This window comes from Eucalyptus grandis, chromosome 4 (assembly GCF_016545825.1).
Source record: "Eucalyptus grandis isolate ANBG69807.140 chromosome 4, ASM1654582v1, whole genome shotgun sequence".
NCBI lineage: Eukaryota > Viridiplantae > Streptophyta > Magnoliopsida > Myrtales > Myrtaceae > Eucalyptus > Eucalyptus grandis.
Genome location: NC_052615.1, coordinates 16141160 through 16158851, shown reverse-complemented (window position 1 = coordinate 16158851; position 17692 = coordinate 16141160). Strand labels below are relative to the sequence as shown.

Sequence of the window (17692 nt, the reverse complement as noted above, 5' to 3'; positions counted from 1 at the left end):
TTAGGTTGCTAAGGCTCATCAAACCGACACGCTTCCAACGAACTGGAATTTAAATCCCCCTCATCCTCTTTGGCTTATTTATGTTTGGACATCGAATCGTTTTGTAATCCATCAGTCTCGGGTTAGTAATGAAATATCTTTAATTTTTTACCAAAAAAAAAAAAAAATCTTACTAACATGGACTTCTCACACATAAAAATGCCATGATATTTAGATGGAGCGTAAAAGAGGTATGATGATCTTAGAAAAATTGAAATTGAACCTAAAGTTGAGGGCTTTTTAGGATTGTGTTTATTTTGCAAAAGACTAATTTATATTTTAAGAATGGCAACACTATTTCCACTCTTAAATAATTATATATACTCACATTTACACTAAAAAGACAAAACTACTACCCATCTATCAATTGTAGTTTAAAATAATGGCCTTACTCCTTTTTATTCTTTCTATTTTTCCTTTTTATTCAAGATAATAACCATGATTAAATATATCATACATTTTTAGCATATTAAAGAAAAGTGCATTCTCAAATATTCCTATAATGTTTTATATGTTTCGTGTAAAATTATCTCATTAATAGTATATAATATAAAAATGAAAAATCTCTTTTTCATCATTGATCTTATAGTAACTTATCTTTTCCTTTTTTTTTTTTTTTCTTTTTGTTCCTCTTATCTCAAAGGGTCACTTTCTTGGTGAAACTTTTATTAATTTCATTAGTCTAAAATATATATCAAGTTGTCAATATATTCTTACCTTACCAACTATAAATATATCAAGTCCCTCTATTTACTATATCAAAGAATCTATCTATTTTCCTTATTATATTGAAGAAATACTTTTATACATGTAAAATGTTGGATGACTATCTGTGAATACACTAAAAATAATGTGCACAATGACGTATTTTCATGTTTTCTTCATAAATAATTCATAGATAATATTAATTTCTATCAATCCAAAATAATGATATTTCACTTAAATTTTCAAAAAAATATTTATCTTATGAATTGTTTTGATTTAATTAAATTTCATCTACTTAACAATTTATCCATAAATGTAATTGACAACATGGAAAGAACTAGATTTCTTAGAAATTTCTCTTCTGGACAAAGCAAATTCTTATGGAAGTAATATTAGACGATAAAAAAAAAAAAATAGTGTCTTTAATATACATGGAAAATCTATAATAAACAAAAACTGAACATATGAAATTATTAATTGTGGTGAGTAAATATTACATAAATAAAGAAATACTAAAATAAATAAATTTGGGACCCCCAATATAAATTGCAATTGAATGATAAATGACAATTTTACCTATTTAGTAAAAACCGGGGTGGAATATGTCATATAGGGATAGAAATAGCGCCATCCTATAAAAATCAAAAAGTTTTTTCATAATAAAAGTAATTTATATTTGATCATTTTTGTTAAAAATAAATAAAAATTAATTATTCTTTTTTCTTTGGATTGTGTATCTCTCTTTTTCATTTTTTGAGAAGCTGTCTAACTCGCAATTTCACTGCGCCACCCGTGCAGAGAAATTCCCTCATTTCTCAGCAAATCGAAAATATCTTCATCAATCGATCAACAACTGAAACGAACAAACACGAAAGAAAATCCGACATGTCCACCGCCGCCGCCGCCTCCGCCGCCGTGAACCTCCCGGGCCACCGCCCAGCGCCGCCGCCCGCCTCGGCCACCCAGCCCGGGGCCCGGACGGGGCCGGACTCCGACCCATCCGCGGCCCGCAAGCTCAAGGGCAGCGCCCAGCTGAACCGGTGGTCCAGGGCCCGCGCGATCCGGTCCGGCCGGAAGCTGGACCGGCCGGTCCGGAAGTCCCCGGCGCCGGAGCGTCCGGGTCCTCAGGCGGCGTTGCTCGACGGGCTGTTGTCGGGGACGTCGGGGGACGCGGAGGGCTCGGCTGGTAGCGACGGCGACGATGACGCGGAGATGACGGCGACGGCGATGGCGACGGCGGGGAAGCAGATATACATGGTCTCGGACGGGACGGGGTGGACGGCGGAGCACTCCGTCAACGCCGCGCTGGGCCAGTTCGAGTTCTGCTTGGTGGATCGTGGGTGTTCTGTGAATACCCATTTGTTTTCTGGGGTAGTTCGTCTTCACTCTTTCCTTGCATAAAGTTTGCTTTTTTTATCGGTCATATGCTTTGAATCGCTTATTGTTTGATGATGGGGCGACGTGCATTGTTGTGTTTCATTGATGAAATGGTGAGGATTCCATGCCTATGTAGAAACCATTTCAATGCATGGTTTTATTTGCTGCTGCAGCTTCGCTTGTTTGCTCGATAGTTGTCGCAAACTTGCAGTCACTCGAAAGCATTAACGTTTTTTCTCTAATCCGACCGGAAAGCTTTTAGTGGAGTTTCGCATCTCTGAGGAAATCATGTAAATGGCGGCCTGATGAATTGGTATTCTGATGGTGAGTGGTGATACCCATTACTATTAGTTGGCGCCTTGTGGGTTTTGGGTCGCGGTGAGCAAAGGGGAGATGCACAAATTTAGATCGGATTGGTTGGATCTTTGTAAATGAGACATAGCGTAAATGAGTTTCCCTTTGCCAACTGAGTTGGTGGCATAGTGGCGGTACCACTTGTCCTCAAGAAGGGACAAAGGACCCTGGCTTGAATCGCCACAGTGTCCTGTCACTGCTTGCCCTGCTGATTCCTACGATGAGAATCCCTGGAAATGCATTGTTTCTAAGGTTGATTGGTGATGGGAAGCAGCCTCTTCCCTTGTTTGAAATCTTGAAGCATTGATGATAAGTCCATCATCTAGTTGGTTGTCAATTTATCAACATCTGCTGATACGTATTTCAGCAAGTTAGGTATCGTATTTCCTGATTTTTATTCTTTGACATCCATATTTAGATAGATGATGTGGAGAAGTTGCTGGAGATTGTAAGGCAAGCTGCGAGAGAAGGTGCAATACTTGTTTACACCCTTGCTGACCCTGAGATGGCCGAATCAGCAAGACAAGCCTGCAAGCTTTGGGGCTTACCATCCACTGATGTCCTTGGGCCAATCACTGAGGCTGTTGCTACCCATTTAGGTGTCTCTCCTTCTGGCCTTCCCCGTGGTGCACCTGGGAGGAGCTTCCCTCTTACAGATGAGTATTTTAAAAGAATTGAAGCGATCGAGTTTACAATAAAGCAAGATGACGGTGCATTGCCGCAAAACTTGCATAAGGCAGATATCGTCCTTGCTGGCGTTTCTCGAACTGGAAAGACTCCGTTATCGATTTATTTGGCTCAAAAAGGTTACAAAGTGGCAAACGTGCCTATTGTCATGGGTGTAGAGCTGCCAAAGACTCTGTTTGAAGTAGACCCAGAGAAGGTATTTGGTCTCACGATCAATCCTGTTGTCTTGCAAACGATAAGAAAAGCCAGAGCTAAGAGCATGGGCTTCAGTGAGGAGTCTCGGAGTAATTATTCAGAGATGGACCATGTCAGAGAAGAACTGGATTTTGCTGGGAAGATTTTTTCTCAAAATCCAGTTTGGCCTGTCATTGGTGAGGACATCTTTCATCCGCTTGTTTGTTTTTCATTCTCTGTTGCTACTATTAAGTCTCACTGTTTTGGCGCAAAAAATGTGAGAATTTCATCTACATACATTGTAAGAAGATCGATAAATGAAGTCTCGATGAAGTCTTTTAAGTTTCTGAAAACCTTACACCTCTGTATCAGTCTCAAGTGTTTTGTTGTTCTTTCTTAAAGAGGTGACGGGAAAAGCAATTGAAGAAACCGCAGCTGTTGTTTTGAGGCTTTACCATGACAGGAAGCAAAGATGTTCGATGCCAAGAATCTCAAAGCGATATTAAGAGAAGAGGAAGTCAACTTCCAAGTCCTCATGTACCAAGATGAGATGCTGAAGCTGTATACTGCACCAAAAGGAGTCCTTTGCTGCTTGAGCTTTCATTCCCGCATCTGAGCAAGGTCTGGTTACAAAGCATAGAGTGATCTGACTGTGTTCTATTAATTTATGTGAATTTCACCAACAATTATGCTGAAGCATCATGGATGTTTCCATGTGTTTTTCTTCCAATATAACCACATAGTTGCTAGGGCGGAAAAAGCATTGCCAATGCTTCTGCTGAGGTCGTTATTTTGTTGCTGTAGCACAATATCTAATAATACCTACCTACAGAGTATGTAAGCATCCTCGTACACTCGTGATGCAAGTTGTATTTTTGTACATAGCACTTATAATGTCTTTCACCTTTTGAAGAAATGATGTAATAAATTAAAATCATATGGCAATCCTCGTCAGATGAATTAAATGCATGGTTGGTATTGGTTCTTATTCCTAATGTTATAGGAGCTGGTCTTTCGGTTGTTGGGAAGAAAATTCTTCCGACTTCTGGTCCTAATGCTGGTCCTAGAATTTAACGGACAGATGATGCAACTTGCAATCATTTCCCATCATATTTCCAGTTAAGGTTTCGCCTATCAGTACTTAGCTTTCCTTTTCTATGTCTACTCTACTCTTACTCTCTACCATTTCATTCTATCTAGTATGTTGCTATCTGCTATCTCCTGCTCTTAAAGCGCATGACCGACTGATTCTTGGCACGATGGTGCCGTTGGCAATTATTGCTACTTGCCAAAGCAGTTGTGATATTTCCTTTTGGAGATGGGCCTTAATGGCTGTCCCTTGCGCGAACTTAGTCGCAATGACCGGTTTTGTCATTACTCACATGAAGTGGAAAGCTCGCCATTCAAACAAGCAATAATTGTTTGCTGGGTTATGCCTGCTGGACAGATAGGGAGGGCCTGAGGATGGTAGAATCCGAACCAACTCTGATAAATCATCAATATCTTGGCAACTTTTTGCTGTCACAGACACGGTATGATACCAAAAATTGAAGAAGAGCCAGTTGTGAGCGAACCGTCTCTTCTTCTTTTCACCTTCCGTCTTGACCCAACAGTGCAAGTTATGTTGGCTGCATAGGGTTTAAGAGTTTTCGATTTAAGAATTGGTGGGTTGACGAAATGTTATAGAAATGATCCTCTCTATTGTATGCACCAATATCCTCTCCATTGTAATTCTTAAGGAAGGTCATCATAATCGACCAGCTTTTCGTGCAAAAATTGATTTTGGTTTCTCCCTTTTCCTGTTCAGTCCTGGGCAGTGAGATCATAACAGGGCCCTCCAACATTCCTCTCCCCTGCTGTACTTTCCCCCAACATGCCCTGTTTATACTAATGTTCTCTGGAAAAAAAAGGCAGAGACATTTGTTCCTACACATGCTTGAATGTGCATGCACGCGCAAAAAGGTTCAATCTCAAGCCAGATACTTCAAAAAGGGAACAAAATCTATATAAGAGAAGACATATTCACAGAAAAAAAGTGACATTCTGAAACATCCCATTGCTTGTAAAGAGACACTAGATGCTAACAAAAACAGAGCACCCAACCATGTGCCTTTGATCTCTCTCTCCCTTTACTTAGAAAATAGAAGATTCCTCCTCTTTGTCACTTCGCAGTGCGTCTTCACCTATAAAAATAATCCTCTGAAAGCCCAGCCATGAAGATTTCTCTGGTCCCGCTGCATCAATGACAATGGAATGGATTCAGCTTTTCCTCTCCTTTTCTTCTTCATTTTTCCTAAACCAATCATTTCTCATCTACCCAAAATCCTTTTTCACCTTCCTTTCTCTTGACGTTTCTTCACCGATTTTGATTGGTTTTTGCTGGTTGAACTTCCACATCAAGAAGAGAGTGCCCAATTATCTCTAAAAATGACCTCACCATACGCTAGCTCTGTGCTGCGAATTTAAAGTCCAAACTCCAAACCGTAAAAGCTGAATCTAGTCTCTGTTGTAAAGATGGATTACTGCGGCAAGTCAAAATCACCACCAGCCGTGCTTGACTTGCTGATCGAAAGGTGAAATAAATTAATAAAATCGTTCCCATGCTTGACCTGTCACAAGAATATTCAGATCAATATACAGCATTGCAAATGAAACTTTTTATGAGTGCCACTTGTGTTGTCTACAATAATTGACAATAGATAACACTTCAAAGACGATGGATCGTAAACTTACAGAGTAGCAAAAATGAAAAGGATTCTCTTCGGATCGAGAATCCATGATGAAGAAGATCTTCGAAAACTATTTCTTCGAATAGTGAACCGGCTCTCATTAGCAGTCCCGATGCTTCCTGTGGTGACAGTGATCTGATGGTGGTTCTGCAGTTTACTGGTGTGATCCGTCATCCCGATAGCAGCCATAGTGGCTGTGTCCATCGAGTTGGACCCTAGAAGTGAAGCTGCAAATCAACAACCATAGATGCCAGTGAGACATTTTCATGAACTCTTCATAATTTTGCCAACCAAATTCACCACTTGCTGTTCCCTGAGTTGACCTGCAGTCAGTTGCTTCTGCCGATACAGAGCCTCATTTTTACTTTCCCACCAACTATGCTCGATTATTAAACCAAACCCATGACAACAATAGGCTCCATATTCTACCAAATCCTCAGAAAATTCGATGAAAAACCCTAAATTTTCTTTAGAAAAAAGATAAAATTTTCGTGGTTTTGATCAGTAACCCAGTAGAGGCAGCATATTTTTTCAATCTAACTAACCAGCAGCTGGAGAAGATCAGGTTTCAATGATCAGTCCATAATCTAGTCCACAATTAACGTTACTATAAAATTTCAAAGTAGAGCAAGTCATCCCCATCAAGCTGGATACAGCTAGTTGGTCAAATATACAAAACCTGGAGATTTAGCACTCTGTTGGGTACCATTATTATTCATCTGCATCATTCTGTCCCTATCAAATTGTGGACCAAATGGCCCTGATGGGCCAACTAACCTAAATAACTCACTCTTCAAACTTCCACTAAGTTCCAAGCTTTGTGTGTAAGACGATTACAATCATTCCCCTCAGAAAAGAGAAAGCAACTTTGTTCCTTCATTTCTTTGGAGCATTCTATGACAAGAAGGGGCGCAATGGACAGCTTGCCCGCTTCTAAGAAATTCCAATTTGTCGCTGACATAAATGCAATGACGACAACGGAATCACTGATAGCAAAATCACGCAAGGATGCGCACATTGCATATATAGAGAAGGAACGGTACCTCTGGGCGTACCCTGGGCGTGCCCCTGGGCGAGGATGTGGCCAGAACGATCCCTGGTTGGCTATCGTTTTTATCTGCGGCACTGGGATTGGAGATGACCTTGTCCTCGCCCACACGCTGAGACCCTTTTCGAGAAAGGCTTCTCTGCAACTTCCCCAGAAAAGGCAATTAGTAATCAGTAGAGTGCGGAAAAATTCCTTCTTGAAACAGAGAATAAAGGGTTTATCAGGAAAATTGCAGAAAACAGTCAACTAATTTCGATCAAAACCAAAATCAAACGCTATCTCAAAGGAAAAATATCTCGAAATTCACCACCCACATTTCAAATTTTCCCAGAATTAGCAGACATTTTCTGCTTTTTTCACCACAAACGAATTCGCTGCCCTGGGTAATTCTAAGAACTTGCTCTGTGTGCGGTTTCATGATTCTTGGACTAGCCCGATTCAATGATTCGTCATATCGGAACACTCGAATTCTCGCAGTGCATGTGCTTTCATGTTGCTGCTTTGTACAATGTACATGCCGGACAACATTGCACAAGCTCAAGCAACATCAAGGAAGGCGTCGAAAGCTAATTCTGCTCATTTTCACTTCTAACACCCCCACACACATTCACAAGAACCAAGAATCAAACTTTGAAACGTTACCAGGTCAAATTATTCTGTTTTCCTCTCCAAAAAAAGCGTTAGCTCCAAGAAATAAAAACACTCTGAGTAGAGAAGACCCTGTTCACTCGGGAGAGAGAGAGAGAGAGAGAGAGACTTACAGTGATTCTGGAATTGATGTCCTTGCAAGGAGGAGGAACGAGATGCGAGAAGCTTTCCATGTCGATGACCAAGTCATCGGACTTATCGGCTGGCAATCCGTTCATGTGATCCGACACCGTGATTTTCTGGGTTCCCATCTTATCCTCCAACCCACTCCCCTCGAATTCCTGGAGAGAGAGAGCGATCGAGCAACAGAGAGAAATTTTCAGAAGAATCAGACGAAACTAAAATAATCTGGACGAGGAAATGAAGGTTTGAGCTCAATACAACAGTCGGGAAACCAAGCGAAAGGCGTGATTTTTTCCAACATAAAACGCGAGAATTCAACAACCCCCGAACACCCAAGAAATTCTCACCAACTTCGGATTTTCCGCCATCTCCGTCACTTCCCAGGAAAAAGTCCAAAAACCCAAGCAAGAGAGAGAGAAGAGAGAGAGAGAGAGAGAGAAAGAAAATGTCAAAGGAAAAAAAAAAACGAAATGACGCACCGAACGGGGCACGCGACCGAACAGCTATCGACCATCTGATTGGAAGAAGAGACGCTCCGATTATATAAAAAGGGAAAAAAAAGGAAAATTTGTGTTTAAGATTTTCCCGAGAAAAACAACAGCTGCATGAGTAAACAAAGTACGCAAGGAAACAAAGTCTCGTGAACGATGAAGGACGCTCCCAAACCCAAAAGCGCGAAAAACAGAGAGAAAAAGTAAACAGAAAGAAAAGAAAAATTGGGAAGGAAGCTTTCCCATCAAAGACTTTGCCTTTTCCACGTCAACCATCGAAGCCGATTCGAATCGAGAAGGCGAAGCACGACAAAGGAGAGGAGGGAAGAGCGTGCTGACCTTAACAATCACGGACAAGAAATCCGCCCCCTCTGTGTCTTCTCGCGATTTGCCCTGCTTTTTTGTCCATGCAATCCTCTCCTAGTTCTTCAGCAGAACCCCTGTGACGACGCAGAACGGAGCAGTGCTCATTGACCCGATGCGCACCCACTTCTCATGACCGCTTAAAGAATGAATATAGAAACCCCTTCTTTGCCTCTCGAGCCGCACAGACGCCGAGGTTAAATGTCTGTCTGTCGAGGAGATAAATAGTGAGAGGAGAGGAAACAGGAGACAGACAGAGGGGTGTAAGATGAAGCGACTTCTTTTTTCTTATGTTTCAGAGATTCTGGAGGAAAGGCGAGAACGTGGCGCCAGGGATCTTGTCGACAGAAGAAGTGGACAAATGATTTGCCAAGGTAATGTTTTGAGTCTCTGCTTGAAGAAACATCAGAGAGAGAGAGAGAGAGAGAGGGAGAGGGGAACGTCAGAGGATGTTCCAAGTTTCTTTTCACAACCAGCGATGACTACATGATCTCTGTTTTTGAGTGCCGTGTTGGCAAGCTAATCCGCTCGGCACGAGGCTTTAAATGAGGTTTCTTTTTCCATTTGGAGATGGTATATCAGATATTTTGCTTTTGGGATCTGGCCATTACATAAAGTCCTTATTTTTCCCTACTTTACTTTGATAAATTGGATTCGATTGTCTTCTTCAGGCCATAAAAGATTTGAACTTCTCTTTAAATGGCTCTGAGTTGCAGCCAAAATCTGCTCAACGGATTTCATTAATTATATTTGTTTATTGGGTCTTCTTTTGATTTTTCTTTTTCAACTAGATAACACTTGGATTCTTGTTGAGAATTTGAAAACGGCGACAAATGCTGATAGAGAATGGGTATATGAATTATCGTAATGTCTATCACTTAAAAAGTGAATCTTGATACCAACGGAGGGGCCAGCTTAGCTTATTAGAATTGGGCAGTTTGCATTGACAAGGTTCGACTCTTGCCTCAACAGTCCCCCGTTGATAGGTGATCTATCAGTCCATCTATAAGTCCTTGTGCCATGGCCTGAGCTTGGAGTAAATCTCAACTGTTAATAGGTTTTTCCATCTTGTTTGATGACATGATGTATTTTTTTGTGTGGTAGTTATATTATAATCTAGAGAAATGAAATAAGTCAACTAGGGTCTTAATCCCATGAGACTGATAATTTTGAAAGTTTGATCCTATAGACAAGTGAATGTCCATTTCTCAATTAATTAATCATTTGACTTTTTCAAGTATGATTTGCTTCTCTCTCTAGAAATGATTCGGCAATTGCTCTTGAATCGCATAAAAGTGGTCCATTTGGGAGCACCTTATTATAAAGGTGTTAGCGCCAACAACTTGAGCATCATCATATCATATAAATTTTTTTCCAAATTAAAAATCGCGTTTCACATTATTTACAAAAAGTATATTCCCTTGGAAATGTAAATTTGAATTTATTGATTTGTTACCCCACAAGTTTAATCTCTCATGGAGTTTAAATTAAAAATACAGATAAAAAGATTTGAAGTACAACTAAACTATATAGCCTATGTTGAAGATGATTACAAAAGTGATTAGAGGGGAATTTATATTAATCCGTTTTATTTCTAGGTAGATGATAATTTAAAGATTAGATTAATTATGAAGCTGTTTTCATTAAACAAAGTTGATATTGAAGATATTTAAAAAAGGATAATTATGGTAAGAACCAAAATTTATACCGTGTTATGATTGATACACCTGGGAGCGGAAAGGTAATGCGCAATCCTATTGATGGATATGTATATGTTTTAACATTCGGAATTTAATCTAATATATTAGAAAATAAATGGATTTCTTTGTAATTTATTTTTGTCAGTATTTTCTGTTCACCATATAGTATATATAAAAAAATTAATATTAAATAATATTTATAATAATATAAAATCTATATTAAATTTGGGTTGTAATACTTGTGTGTCTTTATATATATAGCATATTCACCAGATGCTGTACATGTTTAAAATTCATATTGAAATTTTTTGTCAATATTTGTAATATAAACTTCATGCGGGATTAAATTTGTACAATAACAAATCTATAAATGAAAACTTATATGTTGATTGCATGCAACTTATGTTTAAAAACTTTAATTATTTGTGATAAATTATCCTAAAACAGTAAAGATTGTGCAAAATAATGGGAATGATTTTTACAATTTTAGGAGATAAGGAAAAGTGGTTAAGATGAAGAGGGTGACTAGGCAATTTTAAGGATGATTAGTCAGTGAGAAACCCAGCCTTAAAAATAGTTTTAGGGGAAATTTATCTTGACAGTTATTTTTTAGGAGAGATTTATTTTGCTTAAAAAGTCTGTTCTATCCAGGCGAGGTAATTGATGACCGCAACTGTGATTCTACTGTATTATACATTAATTAATAATTATCATGCTCTATTGCCCACGGTCTCTGTAGAAGTACCAACTTCAAGTCTACACCATTTGACGGACAAATGATTCGATGACTTTCTCCCTATAAATTGAAATTGAGACCCATAATGACCTACTTACAAGGAAAATTATTCAAAAATCAATTGTATGGCGTCTTATTTAATCATCAATGACTTGGAATCCAACCAAGGGACATAGAGAAAATGAAAAAAAAAAAAAAAGGAAAGAGAAGGAAATGAAAAATAAAAAGATAAAAAGAAAAAATTCAAAAGATTGAAACAAAATTAAAGTTAACATTGTTCATGTCAAGCAAAAGAATGGTTGGCTGGCATCCATGTTAATAATTTTTAATGAATCGTTAAAAAAATTACGATTAAATTCACCAAATAAAAATATTTAAAATTGAATTAGTTGTCATTTGAGACTTTTTGAACAACTATCTCTATATTTGCATAGTTTGGATAAGAAGATTCTATCCTCCAGATAAATGCATTATTATAAACTTGACCTTTAGAAAAAGCAGATCTTTCTAAAGCTATCCAGATGTTCTTTACAAAAAAAAAAAGAAAAAGAAGCAAGCTAGATAAACAAAGTGTTTAAAATTTTATGCTTAGGTGTGTGAAAGGAAGATAATAACAAACTTTAGTACAAAGCTACTTAACATTTCAATGAGCGTAAATTGGCCAGAGGTCCCATCACCGCTAAGAACATCGATCTAACTCTTCGTCCTCTCTTTAAAAAAAAAAAGAAAAAGAAAAAGACACCGGCAGTCCCGCAAACCTTACGCCTTTAAATTTGTCATAAGCTACCATCGACAATGAGTATTAAGTACAAATTAGCAGAAAACATATCCTTCATTTGATTACACAACTTCATTAATTCCACACGGTGTGTTGGGAAGAATTATAAAGATTAATGCTCTGCTTATTCGTGAAAGAAAAATATGATCTGAAAAATATTTTCCCTAAAATGATCACTCATATTGTTTAAAATAATCAATCGATGAAAATATTTTTACTATCAACAACAATTTTTCTTTAAATATTTTCATGGATAATGCAAAAAAAAAAAAAAAAATCTTTCATTCATTTTTGTAAATAATATGAGTGATCATTTTTAGAAAAATATTTTTTCAAATCATTCATTTTTTACGAATCGACGTCCATCACCCCCCCCAAAGAAGATCAAGGTTTTGCTTTCTTAATGAGAGTTGAATAGGGAGACTAAGGATCTCTATGTCAACATTTTTATTTCTCTATTCTTTTGTTCTTTGAAATAGAAAAATAGAAATCTATTTAGTAACATCAATTAATTTTTCTATTTCTCGGAATAAAAAATGGCCAAGGAATAGATTTGAAATAAAAATAAGAAATTGAAAAAAGTAACTTTTTCTTCCATAGAATAATTTTTAGAAATAAGTCATTGTCTTTTTTTTTGCTTTTCTTTTCTATTCTTATTCTTCCTCGCCGCCCATAGCTTGCCACTACTTGCCACCGTCCCCTGTTGCCACCCATTGCCGATGCTCGGTGACCGATTAGAGGAGGAAGAAGAAGAGAGGAAAAAAAAAAAAAATCTCAAAAATTATTAAAAAATTTAGAGAAATTCTATGTCACAAAAAAAAAAAAAAAAAATTATGGATCATATTAAACGTATTTAAGTTCTTTTTTTTATTCCGCAAATAAAAATTTATGTAATTACCAAATACGTTATTTTACTCAAAAAATATTATATGAAATAGAAATAAAAAAGAACTAATTTTTAAAATAAATTGTTCTCGAGAACGTAAATATTACCAAAGATATCCCAAGGTGCTGATCACTTGACTTTTTGAGTCGTTGGTCCAATATATCCGTCGTTATACCTACCTGGCAAGTCCCACTATGAATTGACATGATGTGACATCCCGATTTTCCGATTCTATTTTCAATAAATTGAGACGGGCATTTCGTTGGCACGCATATGGTTCTTTTCCTTGAGTCGTCCACTCATGTGAAAAACTACCTGCTCGGGTGAAGTCGCTAAGAAATTCTAATGCATCGACTCGAGAATTTGGCCGTGACGACCTTTCGACCGAGCTAATCTGGGCAGGGTCATTACGACACAAATAAAAATCGATTAGAGACCTCGAGATAGGTCGACTCGACGAGCATGTGATCGAGTGTGGGTGATTCCACCGGATCGCACAATTCTTGTCGATCGGCACTAGACCGACTTTTCTATCGATTGGATGCCTTGTGTTCGTATTTGAAACCTCGAGATTACCCCGACAACCCCGGAAGTCGCCAATGTTTCAAAGATGTACATTGTGGCTTGAGATGATCAACCACAGGTCAAATGCGTGAAAATTTCTAAAGGCTACCCGGTAGAGGTTGGGCCGCGCTAGTGTCGTGCCAAAGTGAAATTAACCGTGGAATTGAGATCGAATCGAAATCGGAAGTGGGTGTGTCACAAATCATTTCAAGATCATTGAATCATCTTTGGAAGATTTTTTCATGCAAGCCGAGCTTTTAGCAAAATAATCAAGAAATGGCTAATTTGGCTCGAGAAATTAGTAGGCGCTTTTGGTCGCGCTTTTTGGGATCTAAGTTGATTATATAGACAAGTGAAGATGTGAATTGAAGTGTGGCGACACGGGTTAATTTTATGACTTCATTTAATTCAATGGGAGAGAATTGATTGGAATGGAAGGAATTGATGTACAAAGTTTAAATGCGTGAAAAAAAATAAAATGGGCCATTGAAGATTGTTGTGGGAAGGGATTTGAAGTTAGTGGAGTGTGACATGGGATGAGGTCATGGTGGGCCACTTTTATCGGATTAAAGAAAAAGAAAAAGAAAAGAAATAGCCCCCATCCTTCTCTCTCCTCCTCTCTCCTTCCTCTCTCCCTTCCGTTGGTTTCTCCTCCATCTTCTTGGTGCGAAGGACCAGAAAAATTTGCAGAGAAGAAGAAGGAGCAGCCATGGCCGGCCACCCGCTCGCACGCCGCCGTCGCCGCCGCCGCCGTGCGTCCGTTCCCGCGCCGCTCGCGCGCGCTCGCCGGCCCGCCGTTGCACCGTCTTCGCTCCGCCTCAGCTCGCTTCGCAGCTGCTGCATCAGCCCGTGCTGGAGCCATTCGGCCACCTCCGGCCACCGTTCGGGCCCCGCCTAGGTCCGGTTCGACCCCTCAACCTTCCCCGGTCCTTCCCCATCTCATCCAAGCACCGGATCTACCCTTTCTCGGCCTCAAACCGCCATGGACAGCAGCTGCAGAAAATGGGTATGGCAGCCCCTTCGTGGGCCGTTTTGGCCGCCTTCCCGAGCTCGGATGCTCGGCCCGCTTTGAGGAAAGTCGATCCCCGCGTCATCCCGTCGTTTTGGTCCGCTCGGTTCGCTAATCCGGTGAGTTTAACTCACTAAATCTTGATTAGAGGGTTAATGATGCCCTAAGTGTGCTTAGTCTAAGTTAAGTAAGTTTAGGTGGTTAGATTAGTTTATTTGGTTGATGTTTAGATTAGGGTGTTTAATTAAGTTAAAATGTGTTTAGTTTAAGGTTAAGTATGTTTATTTTTAATATAAAGCCTTGATGTGACATAATAGGGTTTTATTTTTGAATTATTTAATGATTTCGAATTCTGGAATTTGTAATATTATATTATATTCCGAAATTATTAAAATATTATTATTTATAAAAAAAAAAAGCGGAAAAATTATTTTTGACCCCGGTTGCTCAGAATTTCGTGCCGATCGCTGCTGTGTAGTCGGATTTTGAAATTGATGATTGGATATTATAAATTGAGCATGGATCATGAAAAATATGGATATTATTATTATATTAATTTTCGGAATAAATTTAATTATTTAATAAATTCTGAAAATTATTTGGGAACCTTATTCTCTCGTAATTTTGTCTTTGATCGTCCGCGTGTATTTAGAATTTGAATTTGATGATTGATTGTGGCGAATTGAGTGTGATTGCGATTTATGAGGATTCTTTAGAAAACCCTAAGTGTGGGAATTGATGGGAGATTGGCCGTGATTAACCACCTATTAGAGGTTGTGCCTAGTGAGGCCGTGATTAACCACCGATTGGAGGTTGTGCCTAGTGAGGCCGTGACGAACCACCTATGAGAGGTCGCGCCTAATGGGGCCGCGATGAACCACCTAAGAGAGGTCATGCCTAATGGGGCCGTGATTGACCACCTATTAGAGGTCGTGCCTAGTGAGGCCGTGATGGACCACCTAAGAGAGGTCGTGCCTAATGGGGCCGTGATTGACCACCTATTAGAGGTCGTGCCTAGTGAGGCCGTGATGGACCACCTGAGAAGTCGTGCCCGGTGAGGCGGGATGGACCACCTATGAGAGGTTGTGCCCGGTGAGGCCGTGATGGACCACCTAATTAAAGGTCGTGCCGAGTGGGGCCGTGATGCCACTGATTCAAATTTGCCGAGTAGGGCCGTAGTTGAGAGCAATGATTGATTTGCTAGAATGACATGTAATCGGCCGAGTCGATTGATCGCTGAGACGATCCAAGCGGTTGAATTGTCTTGATAATGTGATTGTGCCATGGTTGTTTGGTTATCATAATTGTACGTGGTTGAATTATATAAATTGTGCTAACTCGAGATGAAGGCGAGGCGAGGTAAGTGTTACGTGTGATGTGGCTAGGCCACCGGGGCGTATTTTCTTTCTAATAGGGGTTTAGGGGTTTGAACTTGCCGAGACATCGTCTCATCCTTGTGGGATTAAAATTTCAGGTCCCTGGTGGCCGGAGCGACCAGATAGCTTTGGTTGGCATTGAGGAGTTGCAGAGGTGAAGTTATAAGGATTGGAGGACGTGTCCAACTTGTAGGTCATAGGACAATTCCTTTTTAAGAGCCTTGTCTTGTGTAGACTTTTGGGCGTAGACCTCTGTTTGTAATTCTGTTGAGTTATGTAAGTGCTTGGTTGTGAAATTGTTTCCTGCTTTTCTATCCCGTATTTTATTGTCAGGGGTTTTATAATACGTTCCGCTTGCGCATTAATAAATGAATGGGGTCGGCGACACTACCTGGGAATGTCGCATTTGATCGACCGCAGTGGGATGTTGGCGCGCTCGAGGTTCAGGGCGTGACACATGAGGTGTATAAATTTGTCCAAATTATCATACAAGGAAATTTTTGCGTTAATATGCGGATAGTTTTTTATGAATCTATGCACACTTTAAAAGATGGTTGGCCTAATGGTTTAGGGATTAGGCTCGTACTCTCGAGATGTTAGCTAGGGTAAGCGCACAACGGGAGCACGTACCATCCAGACTCATTTCATCAAATCATACCAATCGTGTAAAAGAGAATAACGAACCTTTCAATGGACCTTTTACAAATATGTGCAAAATTTCATTCGGTTTTTACAATGTAATTAGGTCCATCTAGCGCATCAACATATATATAATATCGTCAAAATGGGTCATTGATCCATTTCTTAACCCATATTTGATGTACTTTGAGTTGTTATATGGATTAATTATGTTTAGTAAACTAATCATATATAAATTTAGAGTAGCAAAGCCTAAAATGATACAAGTGTTAAATTAGTTCACACTTATTTAGACCCAAGGCATCTTTATTTTTCTTCACTTTCTCACATCTTTACTCGACCTTGCACTCACTCACTCGTACTCTCACTTCAATTTGGGTACTGATTTTCTTAGATTGAGTTAAACATGGAAATGTTTTAGTAATATGGATCGAGTTTGGTATAAGTTACTAGTTTAGTTTTGGATCAATTTGAGTCGGATCATTTTTGACTAGACTCAAATTCAATCCGACCAACCCGTTTGACTAGTCTAAAATTAACTCAATCTTGTTTACATAATAACGCTTATATAGAAGCAAAACTTCAATTCATGGGCGATTTGTAGAAGAAAAATCTCAAAATTGGCATGCCATGCCCTACCATGAGCAAGAGCACATGAAGATTTATATTCCCGTATTATTAATGTTGTTGTCGCGAGAGTGGAGGGAGGTTTTGGCAATAATGGCATAAAGAAAATGGAATTGACAAAAGATAACAAGCTAGCTAACCCTACATAAACCCAAAAAAGAAAGTAGATCATATACAATAAGCATAAAGCATTGCGTGCATCAAATTTTTGGTTTATTAGAGATCGGGCACGTTAGCAGATGAAGGTCTAACCACATGTCGCCTCGATCTCAAATAAACTATAAAATCGTTTATTAGCCTCGAGAAAATATATTATGAGTGATACATCTGCATGTGTAATAGAATGACAGATTGTGAGTGATATATCGTACAATGACAGAGAGAATGACAGGTAATACGCATATGTAGTAGAGAAACTTGGTGCATGGCACATGATGGGAGAATGAAGACGGTGCAAGTACAAATTATTAGGTAAGAAAGCAAATGTTTTTTTTTCTTTATAAATTCGATAGTGAAGTATAGACAAAATTTTTTATAACATTTATTCAAAAAGATCAAACATAATGCAAGGTTGCAAAGAACAAACAGAACTCAACTTTTCTTAAATTCGTTTAACTTTATGGTGGAAAAGGCGGGTTC

The 17692-nt window shown here is 39.0% G+C and overlaps 2 protein-coding genes across 5 annotated transcripts; one reads left to right on the top strand and one right to left on the bottom strand.

Annotated features, from left to right (window-relative positions):
* Positions 1-1513: 1513 nt before the first annotated feature.
* LOC104441127 (probable pyruvate, phosphate dikinase regulatory protein, chloroplastic) lies at positions 1514-4324 on the top strand. The gene is made up of 3 exons (XM_010054134.3): positions 1514-2115; positions 2894-3533; positions 3739-4324. Exons 1-3 carry the CDS (start codon positions 1630-1632, stop codon positions 3840-3842), a joined length of 1230 nt encoding a protein of 409 aa, XP_010052436.2. The 5' UTR covers positions 1514-1629; the 3' UTR covers positions 3843-4324.
* Positions 4325-5299: 975 nt separating this feature from the next.
* On the bottom strand, positions 5300-9258 carry LOC104441128. 4 transcript variants are annotated; one of them, XR_005550679.1, is made up of 5 exons: positions 8715-9258; positions 7875-8042; positions 7109-7252; positions 6070-6292; positions 5300-5945 (listed from the first exon to the last, which is right to left on the bottom strand). XR_005550679.1 is itself a non-coding variant. In XM_039311780.1 (5 exons), the coding sequence occupies exons 1-4, from the start codon at positions 8250-8252 to the stop codon at positions 6281-6283; spliced, it is 351 nt and encodes a 116-aa protein (XP_039167714.1). In that variant the 5' UTR covers positions 8253-8363; the 3' UTR covers positions 5300-5945; positions 6070-6280. The 4 variants fall into 4 exon arrangements, 2 of the variants coding, with proteins under 2 accessions (XP_039167714.1, XP_039167715.1); XR_005550680.1 differs by lacking the exon at positions 8715-9258 and adding an exon at positions 8364-8540; XM_039311780.1 differs by lacking the exon at positions 8715-9258 and adding an exon at positions 8232-8363 and having other exon boundaries at positions 7109-7258.
* Between the last annotated feature and the right edge of the window lie 8434 nt (positions 9259-17692).